Raw genomic sequence first — 16,299 nt, forward strand, 5'->3', positions numbered from 1 at the left:
TTCGAGATATGTTTCACTTTCCACCACGCTGTGCTTAAAGTTTGGCTCCTGTGTGGACACGCTAGTGCAATTTGGCAGCACCTTCCACCAACTTAGTGCAAGGCTTGTCGTGAAACATTTGGGCAAATTTGCATGTAGCGAAAAGGAAGAGTGTTTTCTTTTTGTTATCGCAATAATCGCTATCGGGATAGTGTACTACGTTGTGAAAACGATATGGTGAACGTGGATGCCGTTATTTTTTTCATGAGAGAACAAGTTCTAAGCAATTTAACGATCGGAAGCAATTTAACACATCACATTACTTTACTAAACTTGACACAACCATCCATGCATTGAACTTATAGCTCACATTCTTATACCGGCTTATACAGGAATATTTGCAACCAAAACGGCATATATTTATCGCCGCGCACCATTCTTAAACTATAGCGCTGCGCCGTGTCGTCTGCTACCGCGAGCTTGTACGACGCCTGCACTTCCAAAGTGGCGAGTGCAGGCGAACTGTGAACCCGTGCAGCACTTGCCTTTCACGAAGCCAAATCGAAGAGCGCGGTTCTCGCGGCGCTCTCTGCGCGGTAAAATCGAGGACGCGTACGCGCCGCACTCGCTGAAATAGTGAAAAAAGTGCGGCCAAATCGAAGAGACGAAATGTGTCTGCCTTGAGCGAGTCCGTCGCGCCTTCCGCGGCAGTGGATGGCTGCTCTCGCGCCCCCACCTGCCTTTCTCTCAGCAAGAACTTTTGTTTTAACCTGATTTGCAGGTGTGAAAGCGCCATCCATGTGTATAACAGCGATGAGGGCAATGGCAAGGTGACAACCGAGACGCCAGTAAATCATGAATTTCAGTTACGTAAGATAACTTTGGCAGACAAGGGATAAATTTCCAATTAAAAGAAAAAAAACTCATAACAATTCACGAATCATGTTAGGCGTCGCTCATACAATGTAAATTAGACAACCGGCTTTTATTAAGGTACGTGTTGTAGCGCGCTTTCTGATGACGCTGTACGCGTATGCGTTGCTCTGACGACGAAAAACAGAGGGGTAGGATGAAAGACGTTCATCGCTGCTATGCGCTATCGAAAGGCTAATGCGCCAATATTGAGGCGGTTACGTAATGCGCTGATGCTGTGCTGACGGTGATGCAACTCGAGGAAACAAACCAAAGTTTTCTTTTTTTTATGTTTGCTTTAGCCTGTGACTTAGCCACCTGCAGGGTCTTATGTCACCAGGAGAATTACTGGCGGTATACGAACGTCTTTGTTTTTTAGATGTTCAGCGTGCCTTTTGGCTAGGCATCAATCGCTTCTGTCTCTAAATCTAGTATTGCATCCATCTTGCTGCTCATACTCATTCTACCATTAGAATTATCTTACTGTGAACATGCAGTTTCGTCCCCGCCATAGCAGCTGTCGAAGGGACATTCGTGAAAGCACGGTCATTTTGCCTGCGCTCCTGCAAGCGAGGATTGCCTTGTCGATACTATACGCTCTCGCATTAATTCCATGTGCATTTACCATTACGAATCTCGGCACATTGTGCCCCTCGAATGTACTCCACGTCTACTGTTATGCTCACAATACTGCCTTTCATTCTCCCTTCATACTCGCAAGATGAACCCGTATAGAGGGAACGGTGCTCTTGGCGTGCGTGTACGATGTATTATTCCATCGTTGATTAAAATAGAAGGAGCGACAAGAGAACGAGAACCAATAAAATAAATAAGGATAGCGAAATGCGCGTGCGTGCTGAGATATGGAAAGCGAGAGAATTCGCGTCACACTCGGTGCGGTCATGGGGGAGTCGTTGGGTTCGAAGTGTGTTTGGTTGAAAACGGGGGCTTTGAGAACGAACGCTCCTGAATAGGTGGCACGTCAGAACTAAAATTAAAAGCCGCTGACGTGAATTGCAAATGGGGCCGGCCGAGTCGTGAGGGTGTGCGCGTGGAAGACAAGGAGCACAATGGCGGCAGGGGCGCCAAGGGCCACGAACACATTGGAAAGGCTTGGGAAGAGCGTGGGAGAGAGGGCCCACAGTGGTTTTCCTATTCTTTCCCCTCGATGGAGACGGGGAGGAGGGAACGGCGCGCGCCGAATGTCGGCCCTGCCTCTGGCCGCGTCTATTTCGGACAGCGCGGTGGGGAAATACGACGTCAGGCCCCTCGTCTGACGTCGGGGCCGGGGGGGCTCCGCATATGTAAAGGGCGGCGCATGCTGATTCTGACCGCTGTCGAGGCCAGAAGAAGCAGCAGGTGCGGGTGGGCCTCCGGCGTCGTCCGGTATCATCGGCGCCTGTGGTCCTGGCGCTCTGCATTCGGGGCCAGCAGAGCGAGATGAGCTCGCCTCGAGTTGGGAAATCGGATCTTAAGGGCGCGGGAAGAAAAAGGAAAAGGGGCGCCGTCACAGTCACACCACAGCGGCGAGCCGAAACGACATTGCATTGACACAGAAACAGTTCATGTGACAATAACAAGCATGTGACGGGTTTTGTTATTTGTAAAAGTATATCTGCACGGAGCTTGTGATAAAATGTCGATGTCCGCTCCTCCGCGCATCCTCGCCATCCCATTGAGCACGGTAGAGTGGAAGGGGGAGAAAGGGGCCTAAGACTTGCCTCATAGCCATTGTTTTTCAATACAATAAGAAACAGACTCAGGAGTCGATGAGCAAAACGAGAACAAGCTGAAAGCCGGAGCCAACGTTTCGACAAGTGGACTTCGTCTTTTTCAAGTCCACATGTCGAAACATTGGCTCCGGCTTTCACTGCGTTCTCGTTTTGCTCATCGTCTTGAATTTCCAACTCCCGCCTTCCCCGAGTTTTCCCTAGACTGAAGAATTGGAAATAAAGCACACTCGGAGAAATAGCACACTGAGAAGTTGCTAATATAGGCAACGTGGAATACCCCGTGTAACGGTGAACTGGACGGCGCCCAAATGACGCTTACAAGTGCCCGATTCCTTTATTTGTGATCAGTCGGCCTCGCTGGGATATTTGGGTCCCTCGCACCTTGATCACACTGAACGAAAGTAAGCGGTAGGTTGTGTGGTTAGGTTTCTTATGTTTAATTGTAAGAGAATCGTGCATATCCGGTGTTTACAGGCATATGCGTGGAATGACATGTCCTCAGAGATTTTTAACTGATCGCAGCGGGCTTGTACGTACTGATGAGTCTACGTGTACAATACAGTACGTGACTGTCTCTGTGCACGCGGCTGACGTCAATGTGCCTTAGCACTAGAATGGCCTCGTTTATATTTGATCAGCGAACATATGTTGGGAATGATTTCGCTGCATAATTTTCAATTTACCTTGGCGCTTATCTTTCACGTAAAATTTCGAGCGAATTTTATGTATTTCTAAGATTTCACAGAAGCAGTGGCGCCTGTGTAACTGTGGAGCGAGGCTGCTCAACGACTACTCCTAAACGCGACTGATGATTAAAGCCTCAGAAGAAGCGATTGTCGGGGATGAATTACGTTATATTGAGAAGTATGCACTTGTAGTGTCGCCACAAATTTGTGTCGTCGCAAGTTTTTTTCCGATCACGTGCTTCCGGGTGCCAAGACAAACGCGCGTGGCCGCCACCCAGGGCGACGGAAGGAATGACAGCAAAACTAGGCGAGTTGTCAGTTCTTCGGGACGCTTCACAACTCCCTATTTTTCGCAAGCCTATTGCTTGCGTGAAAGACAAGAATGACGGAGAGAGAGAGAGAGAAGGAATATGTGTGCTTGTCTGCGTGTGCATATGTGAGTTAGTGAGACATTTAAAGACAGCACAGAATGTGACAAAGCACCATTTCATTGCTCACAAAATAACAGGTATTTTATGGATGATGCAACACTAATTTGATCTACCACTGTTAGTGTTTATTTTTTTCATAATTAAGTAAACGTGTGCGAATAGTGGCAGTTAAAAATTTGCGCTGTCTCGGAAGACACCCGGCCGCCATGAGAAAGCTTAACGGGACCACTAAAAGAAAACACTAAATCAGTTTAGATGGATAGAGCGTTGTTTCAAGACTCAGTTGGCGTTAATTTTAAATACGAGGTGGATTATTAGAAGAAAAAAATGAAGGTCGAAGTCTCAGTTTTCTTTTTTTTTATTTCGCGCCTAATCTCCAACGCCGGTACATCCCTGTGACGTCATGGATTTCAAAGTAGTATTTCCTATGTATACGCTGCGTTGGCTAAGTAAATGTTCCCGAAACTCGCCATGTTCAATCTGCGCCTCCTTTAGAACTCAATGCAGACTGTCTTTACCTCTAAATCATTAACTGGGAGCTACAACACGCTGTCAAATTCCCTGACGTCACAGAGAGCTGGTGCGGGAAGGAGGCGTCGCCACCCGTCTTTTCTTATGGCGCTTTTTCTGGCTCACCAAGCGTCTTGTCGTAGTATATGAGAGTGGAGTTCTTGAATTTGTAGAAAGCTAATTAACGGATACGCAAGAAGTCATTTCTCTCTTTAGTGAGCCTTTAGTTTACTCGCGGAGCACGCAGCAAAGAAACGAGCGCCGTGCACTCTGCAGTCTGTGCAGCGCTGTTGAGGTGTCCTCTGCGGAGAGACAGTTACTGCGCTGCACTTAATCCCATATTTCCATCTTCTTCTTTAGAATCTCGATCTGCGTACCATCCCAGCCTGCGAACTGAGCCTGCCAATGCCAGGCCGCGCACATGGGCCTCGACGAAATGTGCCTTGTTTCCCCGCACTCGTTGCCGAAAGCTTCCACGAGCGTCGGCACGACTGCGCCGCCGCTGTTCTCACCGCTCGATTCCCATTCATCCTCAACGCGGCCCGACCTTGACGCATGACTGAGGATATTCATCTCGCGAGAACGTGTGGCGCACCCGGGGACTCCCGCGTGTATTCTTTCTGCGTGAGAGCGTCCGCGCCGCGACAGGTGGCTGCGCGTTCCAGAGCGGTCGCGCCGCCAACCGCGCCGTCAACGTGGGCGTCTCAAGGTGCCGAGACGACGCAGCGGCGCCCACAACGCACAATCACCGGCCCATCGGCGCATAATGCGTGGCGCGACGTTGCTATAATTAATGCTGGAGATAAAAAGCGATTGTTTTCGCCTATTTAGAGGGGCGCGAAGAGGGCGCGAACTTGGCCCCCACCTTGTGCACGGGCCCCAGCATAGCGGGGAGCACCGTTCCAGCTCGGCACAGTAAGCGACAAGAATGTTTGCTTTTCGGCGAAGGTTTCTCGGCGGTCGACTGGCGCGAAGTGTTTGGCTTCCGAGTGACGGATACACTCCACATCAGGGCTCTTGACGATAAGGGCACTGCAACCTTCCAAAGGCCTTGCGCAGCTGTTTTGCTTCCTCTTCCTGCTATCTTTTACGTGCCGGACAGTGCGGAAAATTCAGCGACTGAACAACACAAACAAATGCAATAATGACGAAAACATCTTTCTTTTACGATAAACGAAGACCTACAAAGGATAAAAAAAAAGGAGAAAAACACACTTGAGTAGCGCCGATGCTCGCTTCAGGAGTAAATTGGAACGAGCAATGTCAAATTTCTCCTCTGTAGTTGTGAAATCTTCAGAACGGTGAGATTTTTTGAAATCCATTAATGCAAAAGGCGTCTCTATCTTCAGCAGCTATACAATGGCTGTATCGGAAATGAAGCGAGAGCGACCACACCCTTAACATTAAACCCACATGTTGCTAGAGCAACTCCCATATACAAGGACATATTACTTAACACATGCAGTACTTCACGAAGGGGACGCATTTGCACCCTATGCAAGCCCAACTGCACAATTCAATTTAACAAGGATAGATACTGCGTCGTCACTGCTGCATATGCTCGTTACAGTCAACTTTCACCTCATCTTTCAGGCACAGTCATCGGCAAAGAGCTTTCTTTAATGTAACAACCTGGGCCCGTATTCACACAACGTTCTTACGTTATAATTGTTTGTAAAAGAACATTTCAGCCAATCCTGCTGCTGGACATATCATTAGCGAAGGCGAATAAGGGACTATATCGACAAATCTTAGTCTATGTGGTCAAGCGACATCCACCCAACCGAAATTTAACTAAAAAAAATTGCGTCTAATTGGAACGAACTTCTAACAAACCGTCCTTCAAGTCTGACGTAAAGTGGCGAAACCCCATTTTTGTGCACTATTATAGCGCCTAAGTTAAGTTTAACAGCTTCCCGATATGTCTGTCACCGGAGCAGTGCCTTAGACAGCTCGTGTATGGCCACTCTTGTCTCCACGTACTCGTCTAATTGCCAATGATTCGCACCAACGTGGGTATGCTTGATCCTCCCGGCACCCAAGTTCCTTCTCCTACGTCCAGTTCTTGAATTATGTTAAGCTGCTTCATCCGTCCCCATACGTTTCTTATGAGAATGGTGTCGCCTGCATACAAATTCTCTATCAAGTTGCTGAGTGCAAGACAACGGTATCATAGTTATCATAGTGTTAGTTTCTTCGATACGCGATTATTCGCGTGCGATGTGGAAAACATCTTTTAAATTATTTGTCGATTTGTGTACGCAACGGATGTACTTTTCTACATCTGCTATTGAGGTGACATATGACGCGTGCCCGGTTTTGCGCATACATTCGGCACTACATATAGTACATTTGACGATAAGCTCCCATTGCGCATTCGTAGACCTGCATTAAGACCTGTGGCGGAAAAGTCTACGTACATTCTGCGTACTCGCCAAAGCTGCAGAACGAGAACATTACGTTCTTAATGTTCATTGTGTTGTGGAGGAAACAGGGACAATAGATTTCGAAACCAAACCTCCTACCCCTTGTGCTGTTGCTATACCATGGATAACTAAGGCACACGGTTATAAAGTAATTCTTTTCTGAGATGCTGCAAGCACACCAACTAGCCAGGTTTTGGAATTCGTAAGTTTGCAACTTGTACCATTCAAAAGATGTTCATGCCCAAGCACAGCAAATATTAAGTTTTGCTAGCCTTTTTTTCTGCGTAGCTCTGTACGAGGTGTCAGTACTGAAGTTCCTTAAGCAATAAATGCTCTATATGTACCCGTTCTAGAGGATTTGCTCCAATTGGGCAGATTACTCCAAGTGTCCTTGGATTAAAGTGACCGTGAGAAAACGCCTGACCGGCGACCAAGCACAAACTGAAACGAAATAAGAGAGAGAAAGGGGAGGGGTGGGGCAATGGATAAATGAAAGGCAGTGAGGTTAACCAGATCTGAGACCGGTTGGCTTCCCTGCAATGGGAGAAGAGTGGCGGTTGCAAGCTACGCCCTGCATGGAATGGAGTTTTCTGCCAGAAAAAGAAACTAGAATTACTAATTAAAAAACTAACTCTGGCACTGCGATCGTTCAGCTGCCATGAGAATGATAGATATTATACACAGATTTGTCTAATCTTCATGCTTGTGGCTTCAGACGTTCTTGTGGTGCTACCTCATTACGCTTAAACTCCCCAAATTTCTAAGGAGTTATGCATTTAAAAAAATATGGGGTTTCACGTGCTAAAGCCACGATCTGTTATGAGGCACGCCGTAGTGAGCGACTCCTGTATAACTTCGACCCCATGGGGTTCTTTAACGTGCACTTAAATCTAAGTACACGGGTGTTTTCGCATTTCGCCCCCATCGAAATGCGGCCGCCGTAGCCGGGATTCGATCCCGCGACCTCGTGCTTAGCAGCCCAACACCTTAGCCATTAAGCAACGGCGGTGTTTATAAACGCATGAAGGCATTAAGTTTCTGCGCATCTGTTTATCATTGTCAAAAGTTGCATTTCTGACGCAATATTTTGTTGAAAATGATTAACTTGCGAAGTGTTTTGAAGCCAGAAGGACGATGTTTAGGGAAATCCGTGCACCACACATCATTCTCATGCTGGTCGAAACACCATGCTGATAGCTCTCGCAGACACAAGTGCCAGAGTACCCACTAGTATTTTTTTTTTGTATAGCACACTCCATGCTGCATGGTCCACGCGCGGTCAAGAATGTCCCATGAGGCTAAAGGGACGAGGCAAGCTCTCTCGAGTTTCCGCATGCGGCGTCTCACCCGACACCTGACGGGTGCTCCTCGGCAGACGCGTTGCCCGCCTGGTCCTCGCCTCCACCTCCACCAGAGCCCCATTAACGCCTCTACGCTGGCTGCCGCCAACGTGTGAGTGTGTCGTAATGGCGTCGACTCCCCGTGTCGTCCTCACCCCTGAAGCCTGGCTGGTGCCAACGCAACCAGTCTGTCTCGCATGTCCTCCACGGTCACCTGCGCACTCTTGAAACGCGTCCCTGTGGTCTGCCGGAGGCGACCCTGGATCAATAGCGGCTCCTGGCCAGTGTTAACCGCTCACGGTCATTATCTCATGTGTGCTGCGTTTATTTACATAGACATGGTGCGCTGACTGATAAGATGAGAATTTGGCCACTCGAGTTCGCTCTGCTATATATAAGTAAAGTTGCTCTCGGCAGGCGAGAAAAAGCATCTCGCTGGTTTGAAGCAGCTCGATTACGTAGTCTCCTATCGTACTGAGCGTTGGGTTGTCATATAGCGAAATACAAGAATATAACCAAATGTTTATTCACAGATATGGCAGATATTACAGACAAGACAGTGCCGCACAGTTCGAGTTGAATTGATGTATCAGAACGAACAGTTACGCTCCGCAAGGCCATCGGTAGACGTCCTGCAGGCCGCCACTAAGACCGACAAAAGTATTGTAAAAAATACATTAGTAGCGTATTTACACATTAGTTCCAGCGATAAGTTTATTGATGGTGCCTGCCAGCATAATCAGGGCAAAGCAAATCAACTCCGTTGAGCAACTTTTGTGCTGTAAGGTATTAAGCGAGTTATATTGTTATGTATTGTTGTATAACGTCCAATAATGTTGCACTGAACATGAGAGTGCTGCTTCTGACCCACCCTGTAACGGTCGATAAGACCACAGCATGAGAAACGGTAGGCAATTGTCTTGCCAAGTTGAAATTTTCATTTTAGATGTTGATCGCGAAGCATAGACAGCGTGCACACACCATTAGGCTTAGGTGTGCGAGCGCAGCTGGCTCCTGACAGCTTCACCAACGGTAACGGTATGCGGCAACACTATGAAGTGCAGTGCAGATTACAATGACATCTGGGAGAAAATCCCGGATACTGCTATATCTGTGACAAACCATATGCATATATGACATTGCATGCGGCTTGATGTTATTCTCTGTGGAGGTCATCTTCCATCTACAATATTGGTTTTGTTCTCGTTAATAGTGACATGCGTCGCGTGTGGTTAGATCTGTCAGAACAGAATGTATATCTCTATAGATTATACATTCACGGAAGAGTTATATGTGAACACGCACGCACCAAAACCCAGAAAGGCTATAACGGTACCTCTTTCTTTCTTTCTTTCTTTCTTTCTTTCTTTCTTTCTTTCTTTCTTTCTTTCTTTCTTTCTTTCTTTCTTTCTTTCTTTCTTTCTTTCTTTGTTTGGTAAAGCTGCACCATGCTCCTTTCAGTCTATTTTAATGACACGCACTTTTTAATGGGTCTAGTATACTTGGGAAACCAACCGCGATTCTTGTCGCTGTCTAATCGTTTTTTGAAATTCGATCCTGAAGATAGTACAGGTTAACAGAGCGGTAAAAGCTGCATGGTCGTACGGTACCACCTTGCGGTGGTACCGGTGGTATATAGGTGGTAGTAGTAGTTATATCACTGGTACGGGTGGTACAATTGGATCGCTCTAAGATTTTTCTTCGTAACAGCTAGCGTTTTCAGACGCTGTCGTTGAGATGCTGCACCTCCTGTCACAGACGCTGCACAGGGTTCCGAACTGGTCCTTGAGGAAGTGGCGCTCGAAGTACCGGTTGGCTCTCACGTACGTGTGAGACATGGTGGTAAGGGGAGCGCCACTCATAATACGTAGTGCCAACATAGTGCCACAAATAACTTTCCAAAGCTTGCTAAACGCAACCTAGGATAGCAAGCGAGGTTGGTTCTTCAGTATTTTGAATGCGAAGCGGAAAATCTGGCGTTGGCGTTACCACGCCATGGTCTGAAAACGCTACGAACCCATCACCAATGGTGAAAGTCGAACCTACGACCTTTGGTGTTATTTAAGGCGAAATTAATTAAACCCGGTGTTGGCGTGACCGCGCCATATGTATGGTCCGAAAAGGCTACGAGCCTACGATTACTGGTGGTAGTCGAACACTCGACCTTTGGTGTTAATTAAGGCACACTTCACCAAGGTAGAGCTAATTGAGGCACTCGAACCCATGACCTTTGTTGGGAGTCAAGCCCACGACCATTGCTGTAAATTAAGGAGGAGCGGATACTTTAGTCATTATTGACCAACGACTGAGGCACATCTTGCTAAATTTGAACGAACCCTTTGGAGGATACGATGTCATATACTGTGCGGAGATTTTTGTCAGTTGCCGCCTGTGAGGGCATCTGAAGTGCGGAAGCGCTCAAATATCTTCAATATGCTGTTCAATGTCCAGCGCAAGCCATGGTACCAACCTTCGCTCTACTGTCTGACACAATTCCTTCGTCAAAGTGATACCACCTTCTCGTCTCTGTTCATAGAGTTGGCGATGGCGCACCCCTGAGTAAACTGGATATTGAATACATACAAAGAGTGTTCGTCACAAACGAATACGCTGACAGACTGTGCCCAGAGGTAGTCAAGCTCTACTACTCCAACCAAGATACCGACGAATTCAATGACAAGGCTTCGGAACGTTACGGCTCTGCTGCGATAACGTATCTTTTAAAAGATGCTATCGTTGGACATCGCAGCGATGCAGAACGTGAACATGCGCAATCACGAATCGCAGCTGTGTGGAAAGTTGAAACAGGTTGCTTGTCAAGTAAAATCACTGTTTGTCTTGGGAGTCCTTACATGATCATCAGGAACACTGACGTTACTGACGGCCTAGTCAGTAGTTGCGTTGGGAAACTTCGTTATATGCAAGTCAGTGTCAGCGGAGAACTTGTCAGGTTATGGATAAAATTTCCTGAATGCATGGAAGTCTTGGCGAGATCCAAGGGACGTCAGTATGGGCTAAACTATCCGAGCATATCTCCAAAGTGGGCGCCCATTGACATAGTCAAGTTGTCTTGCCATTTGAAGGGAAAATTTCTTCGCCACGTCTAGCTCAAAAAGAACCAACTTCCCGTGGTTCAGGCCAACGCAGTAACGATACACATATCCCACGGCAGCACCTACGATTCTGTTGTCGTCGAGAATGCCAAGAACCACTCTCAGAAGCTCGCCTACGTGGCTTTCAGCAGAGTTACTAACATCAATGCATTAGACTTAACAAACAAAGGCGGAGATTTGACGTTCTATCATGGGAAAGAAAACAGTGACACAACTCTGACGGACGAGTTCCGCAGGCTGCATGATCACCCCTTGGAGACCATAACAAATGAGTGTGGCAAAATGATAGACCAAGTTCAAACAACTGTGGTTTGTGTCAACGTGGCGTCTTTGCCAAATTACAACGAAGGCGCCAAGTAAAACCATGGACGAAGGAAGGAGACACGAGACAACCACGTAGGCGCACTAACAACTGAGCGTTTTATTTCTTGACACAGGAATAAATAGCTGCTGTCAAGTATCAAGAACAACAAGAAGAAACACGGCCGTCATCTGCATCGCACAACGAAACCACGCGCTCAGTGTCTTTGCCAAGCATCGCCGAGACATTACACTCAACGTCAACATCAAGAAAGCCGATTTCCTTAGCCTCACAGAAACGTGGATGGACCCTTCGGCAGCAATATAAATAGTCAGGTTTCGACATGTGTGTGAAGCAAAGCATTCTGACATCGTTGCAGCCGGAATCACCATTTGTGCCAAAGAAGGTGTTAACTGTAGTACGGTAGCGAGATGACCGAGTCAGTACATCTGCACTATTATTACTTACAGCACGCACTAAAAACACGGACAAAGAATAGAGACGAAATACGCTTGCCTTTCGTCTCTCTTCTTTGTCCGTGTTTTTAGGGCGCGCTGTAAGTAACGATAAAGAAGGTGTTGACGTCAAGCCTCTGGAACTTAACATCAATGACGTTGGCGAAATCTGTACAGTAAGGTTGTCACATGGTGTGGTCGTCATGCGTGCGTACTTGGCTCCGAATCTGTCCGAAGAGTCCGCAGCTACATTCATACCAAAGAACGTCCGCCTTACACTTCGTCACAAGTCATCGATCGTGGTAGGCGACTTCAATCAAAATGCAAAATGTTGTACTAAGTTCCTTGCACGAATGCAAGATGTATTAAGGTTTGATTTAGTAATATCTCCACAAACTGTCATGGTGATGGCCCGTGGGACCTGCGGTGATTTGGCACTCCATGTAGAGTGTCCCATCAAGGACATCAAATACGTTTCCTGCCCCTTCACTGACTTTGTAGCCAGTGATGTAGCCATCGCCTTGTGGCAATGATCATGTCAATGAATACTGTGCCTCTACCACGCATTCCTGGTAATGGTGTTTGGACATCCGATATGTACCCCTCCGACGACGACATATGCACCCTGGAAGATGATCTTGCAATGCCACATTGTCCGTTTTAGTACGACGAACCATGATAGTGAGGAAGCATGTGTGTGCGTCAACTACATCACAGAAACTCTCGAAATCAAAACAAACAAATGACATTAGTTACAACTGAACAATCGTATGTCATGAATGTGTGTTAATTCGTCCTATGGCTTGTAAGCCAAGTACGTAAGTCAAAGACACCCCATACGCGTGAAAACGTTCAGGTCGTGTAGTTACTCAACGATTGAAAGAGCATAGGCATCGCTCGGTGGTCGCAATGCTTTCGCATTCATCCACGTAGGGATAACAAGTGTCCTTTAAATTTTTTGTTCGATCTCAACTTTTGTCCTCCGGCAGCGGGCGCCGATTCGTCATTTTGCGAGCTTCTGGCACCGCGGCGTTCATTTTCCGCCAACTCATTTCAAACAAGCGCGCACCTCGATCGCCCCACCGCGGCGGCGCGGCGCCATCGCCGCCTCTTCGGAGCATCTAAGATTGATGCTTTCCGTGTGGTTTCATAACGGCCGATGTGGACAGCTTCCCACCCGCCTATTCACGCTTCAGCCGACCTGAAAAGTCGAGAGGCTGCTGCCATGGACCTCCACGTAGATCGAAGCGCAGCCTCGAATAAGAAGTGAAAACAGGGCATAAAACATGAGTGCTTGAAGAGGGTTATATCGGGGCTCATCAAGAAAGGAGTCCCGGCTTATGTTTCAATAAATCATTTTTCTAAAAGACGAGCGTTTTCTTTTTTCTCTTCTTTTTCTTCTTTTTTTAAGGCAGGTATAGCAACGTCCAGCTGCAAGTTCAGCTTCTAAGCATCTATGTGGAGCATCTATGGAGGGCCCGTATTCCATAAAACCTCCTACAGTAGAATTCTTCGTAGGAGCCAACGACAATTAATCGTGATGTTGGGCATATCACTAGCGACGGCAGCTCGCCAATTGGAAGCATCGCTGGCGAACGAAAAGCTTTCTGAATTCGACCCCATGTCTAAAGCTCGCGTGTGTGGTATACGTGCCACATACCGATTCATATAATGCAGACAGGCTTCCTTAGCGGAAGCACGTAAAATTTACGTCTTGTTTGACGGGATTCACGGCCCTTGCCGTTGCGCCCAGATCGCCTCCTCCCGCATTCACTAATGAACCCTTGCGTGAACGGTGTGCAGTTTTCAACATATGACTAGGCAATACATGTGATTCCACTTGTATGTGGCGTGTTCTGCGTGGTCAAGTTTATTTGTAGGAGGTTGCCAGCCCGATAGCCAAGTTTCACACGAGTTGCAAGCTGAGCGAACGCGGTGTACGAAGATTGGCCCATGCCTCTGAGTGCGTATCGTATACCCTCGCATCACGCCACAAACAACGTTGACATTATCATCCAATATTGAGCAATAAATTCGTTGCCGCCGCGCTGCACATATCGTACTTGGTAAACCTTGTGCGCCGGCCGAAACACTGCTTTCTATAATATATAAGGTAACGTGTTGCTTTCGAAACAGTGTGGCCCAACAGCGTAGCATGAAAGTACGGAACCACTATCTGTGTGATGAGTTATACATGTGTGCATAGTTGCTTCAATGGAAAATTATAGCAGGCTCCAAACCTAGCTAGCGATTTAGGGAGCTCCATCATAAAGAAATATATCTCAACCTAGCAACAGATCTAGCAGAAAGGTATAACAGAAGAAGTATACGTATACGGGGCGTGAGCTCACAGGCTCCAACTTCGAGCAATAATATCAGACCGTTCTGTGAGTAGGCATGTATTTATCAGCCTTACAGCTTAAATTGCTTTCCGCTTCGGCGAAAGTAAAATTTCTGGTTTTTGACGATGCTGCCGATGGGTATTAGGTAATGACGAGCATATTTCGTAGTCAAGCGATTTGTTACACTTTACTGCATCCATCCCGCCACCCGACCTCCTTTTCCTAACAAAGAAAATGGAAAGCACAAAAAGGAAGACGCACATGAGAACTTGCGTGTGGTGATTCGCATGTGCGTGTTCCGTCATCTGCATGGTATCCAGCGCTGTTTCGCTCAATTTTCATTGATGTTACGGAGCCGTGGTGTTACGAGTTATAACGTGAACACTTTCGAAGGTGATGATCTAGTCATGAGTCCAAGCCGCATTATGTGTGGTCACTTCGTTTCATATCCTTCTCTTGCGCTGAAGTTAATAATAAATCGGCACCGACTAGTCCGGTTTAATTTTTTCGGAAAGTACACCAAACCGCTGGTTTACGCTTCAGGCGACTACGTTCTCCTGGCTGATGCGTGACGTTCACGGGGTCGCGAGGTAGTTCCATGTATTCCCGCTTGACACGTCATCGCTCCACCATTTTAGCGAATCTAATATTGTATTTTGTACAAGGCGGTGTCGTAAATTTAGCGGTGATTATCTGAACGGGGAGTCTACTGTAGAAACGCGCTTCATCCGATGAATGAACGGGCCTCACATACGAGCTGTTTCTTTTTCTACGGAACACTTTGTTTTAAAAGAAACTGTCCTATCTAGGCACCTTTCCATTTTTGCAGTTAAGCTGCGTGGCTGAGGTAGACCATAGCATCAAGAAAAAATTCGACAATAATTTTGTCAGTTAACTAAAATGTGCTAATTAACTTCCTAATTACATTAGGCCCCATGTTTACATTGAGAAATTGAAGCCAGCCAAGGAATAGTTAATCTCACCTGCCCAGCAGAAATTCTAAGCGATGAGGTTGAAATGCAAATACGGCGGTGTACCGTGCAATGGGTGCATGTTAAAGAGCCCCAGGAGGTCAAAATTAACCCGGAGTTTCCAGCCGGGATTTGATCCCGCGACCTCGTGCTTAGCAGCGCAACGCCACAGCTGCTAAGCCACAACGGCGGGCAAGTGTCCCAGCTGTTCATCAACAATGAGCACGCCGTGGTCTCGCACACCAGGCCGTAAACAGTCAAAATCACCAAGAACGATTATTCTTGTACTCGGCGATTTAAGCTATTCATTCGTGGACAGGTGCGTTACCCAAAGTGCGATTGCCAAGTGCGCCAATCTGACAGTATAATTGGACGTTTTAATAGCAGAGGGAGTCCACAGCCCTTGTTTAACAAATATCAGTGCCCTTCCACTCTGTGAAGAAGGATGACCAGCGAAGCTGTGTATGTGGGCCCCTTAATGGCGAACCGCACCTCCCCCACGGGTCGGCCTGGCATTGCACTATCTCGGGGATCGGCCCACGTATGGGGTTTTTTGCTTACCACAACGACACAAAAATTTCCTTGGACGGTAGAGGTATACAGCTTCGCTGTAAAAAGAGCTCCTAGCTAACACACAGGCCTGGAAAACACCAGGCCGCCCGTCGACGGCAGTACAAAGCTTTAACTACTTTTAGCACTTTCGCACTGTGAAAGTGGGCTTCACGCTCCGGCAATATCATTTTGCAGTGGTGATCAATTCAGTGTTTCTAGGACAGCCAGTGTTAAGCACTAATCATACTGCTGTTACCTTTTTTCCTCTACTTTTCGTCTACTGGCAAATCACGAATGATGCAGCTGCAGCTACAGTGGAAACTAGCTAGGGTTGGTACAGTCATGCACACACTGCGGCTCCATTAGACAGATTACTGGCGGCGTGTTGTGCTTAGCTGCGAAGGAGGTGACACCAGAAATTAGATGTTAAAACGCCCTTACGCTAGACCAGCTCGTAAGAGTGGATCTCAGCTAATGGCGACGTTGTACATATCATTAGCGAAAGTGGATGGTCATTCGCAAACAGTTTTTATGAATGAAAAGCTTTG

General features: G+C 47.2%; 1 protein-coding gene across 4 annotated transcripts in view; it reads right to left on the bottom strand.

Moving 5' to 3' along the window:
- Positions 1–16,299, bottom strand: part of LOC139052724 (sodium-dependent noradrenaline transporter-like) — a 165,559-nt gene that overhangs the window by 64,749 nt on the left and 84,511 nt on the right. For 2 of the 4 annotated variants that reach the window (XM_070529766.1, XM_070529781.1), the window contains exon 2: positions 2,224–2,361. The exons of the other annotated variants lie outside the window; for them this stretch is intronic. In XM_070529766.1, the coding sequence (XP_070385867.1) occupies positions 2,224–2,284 (61 nt within the window). In that variant the 5' untranslated portion in view covers positions 2,285–2,361. The remainder of the gene's footprint in view (positions 1–2,223; positions 2,362–16,299) is intronic. 4 annotated transcript variants of the gene reach the window in all.

Source organism: Dermacentor albipictus, chromosome 1, assembly GCF_038994185.2.
Source record: "Dermacentor albipictus isolate Rhodes 1998 colony chromosome 1, USDA_Dalb.pri_finalv2, whole genome shotgun sequence".
In the NCBI taxonomy this organism is placed as follows: domain Eukaryota; kingdom Metazoa; phylum Arthropoda; class Arachnida; order Ixodida; family Ixodidae; genus Dermacentor; species Dermacentor albipictus.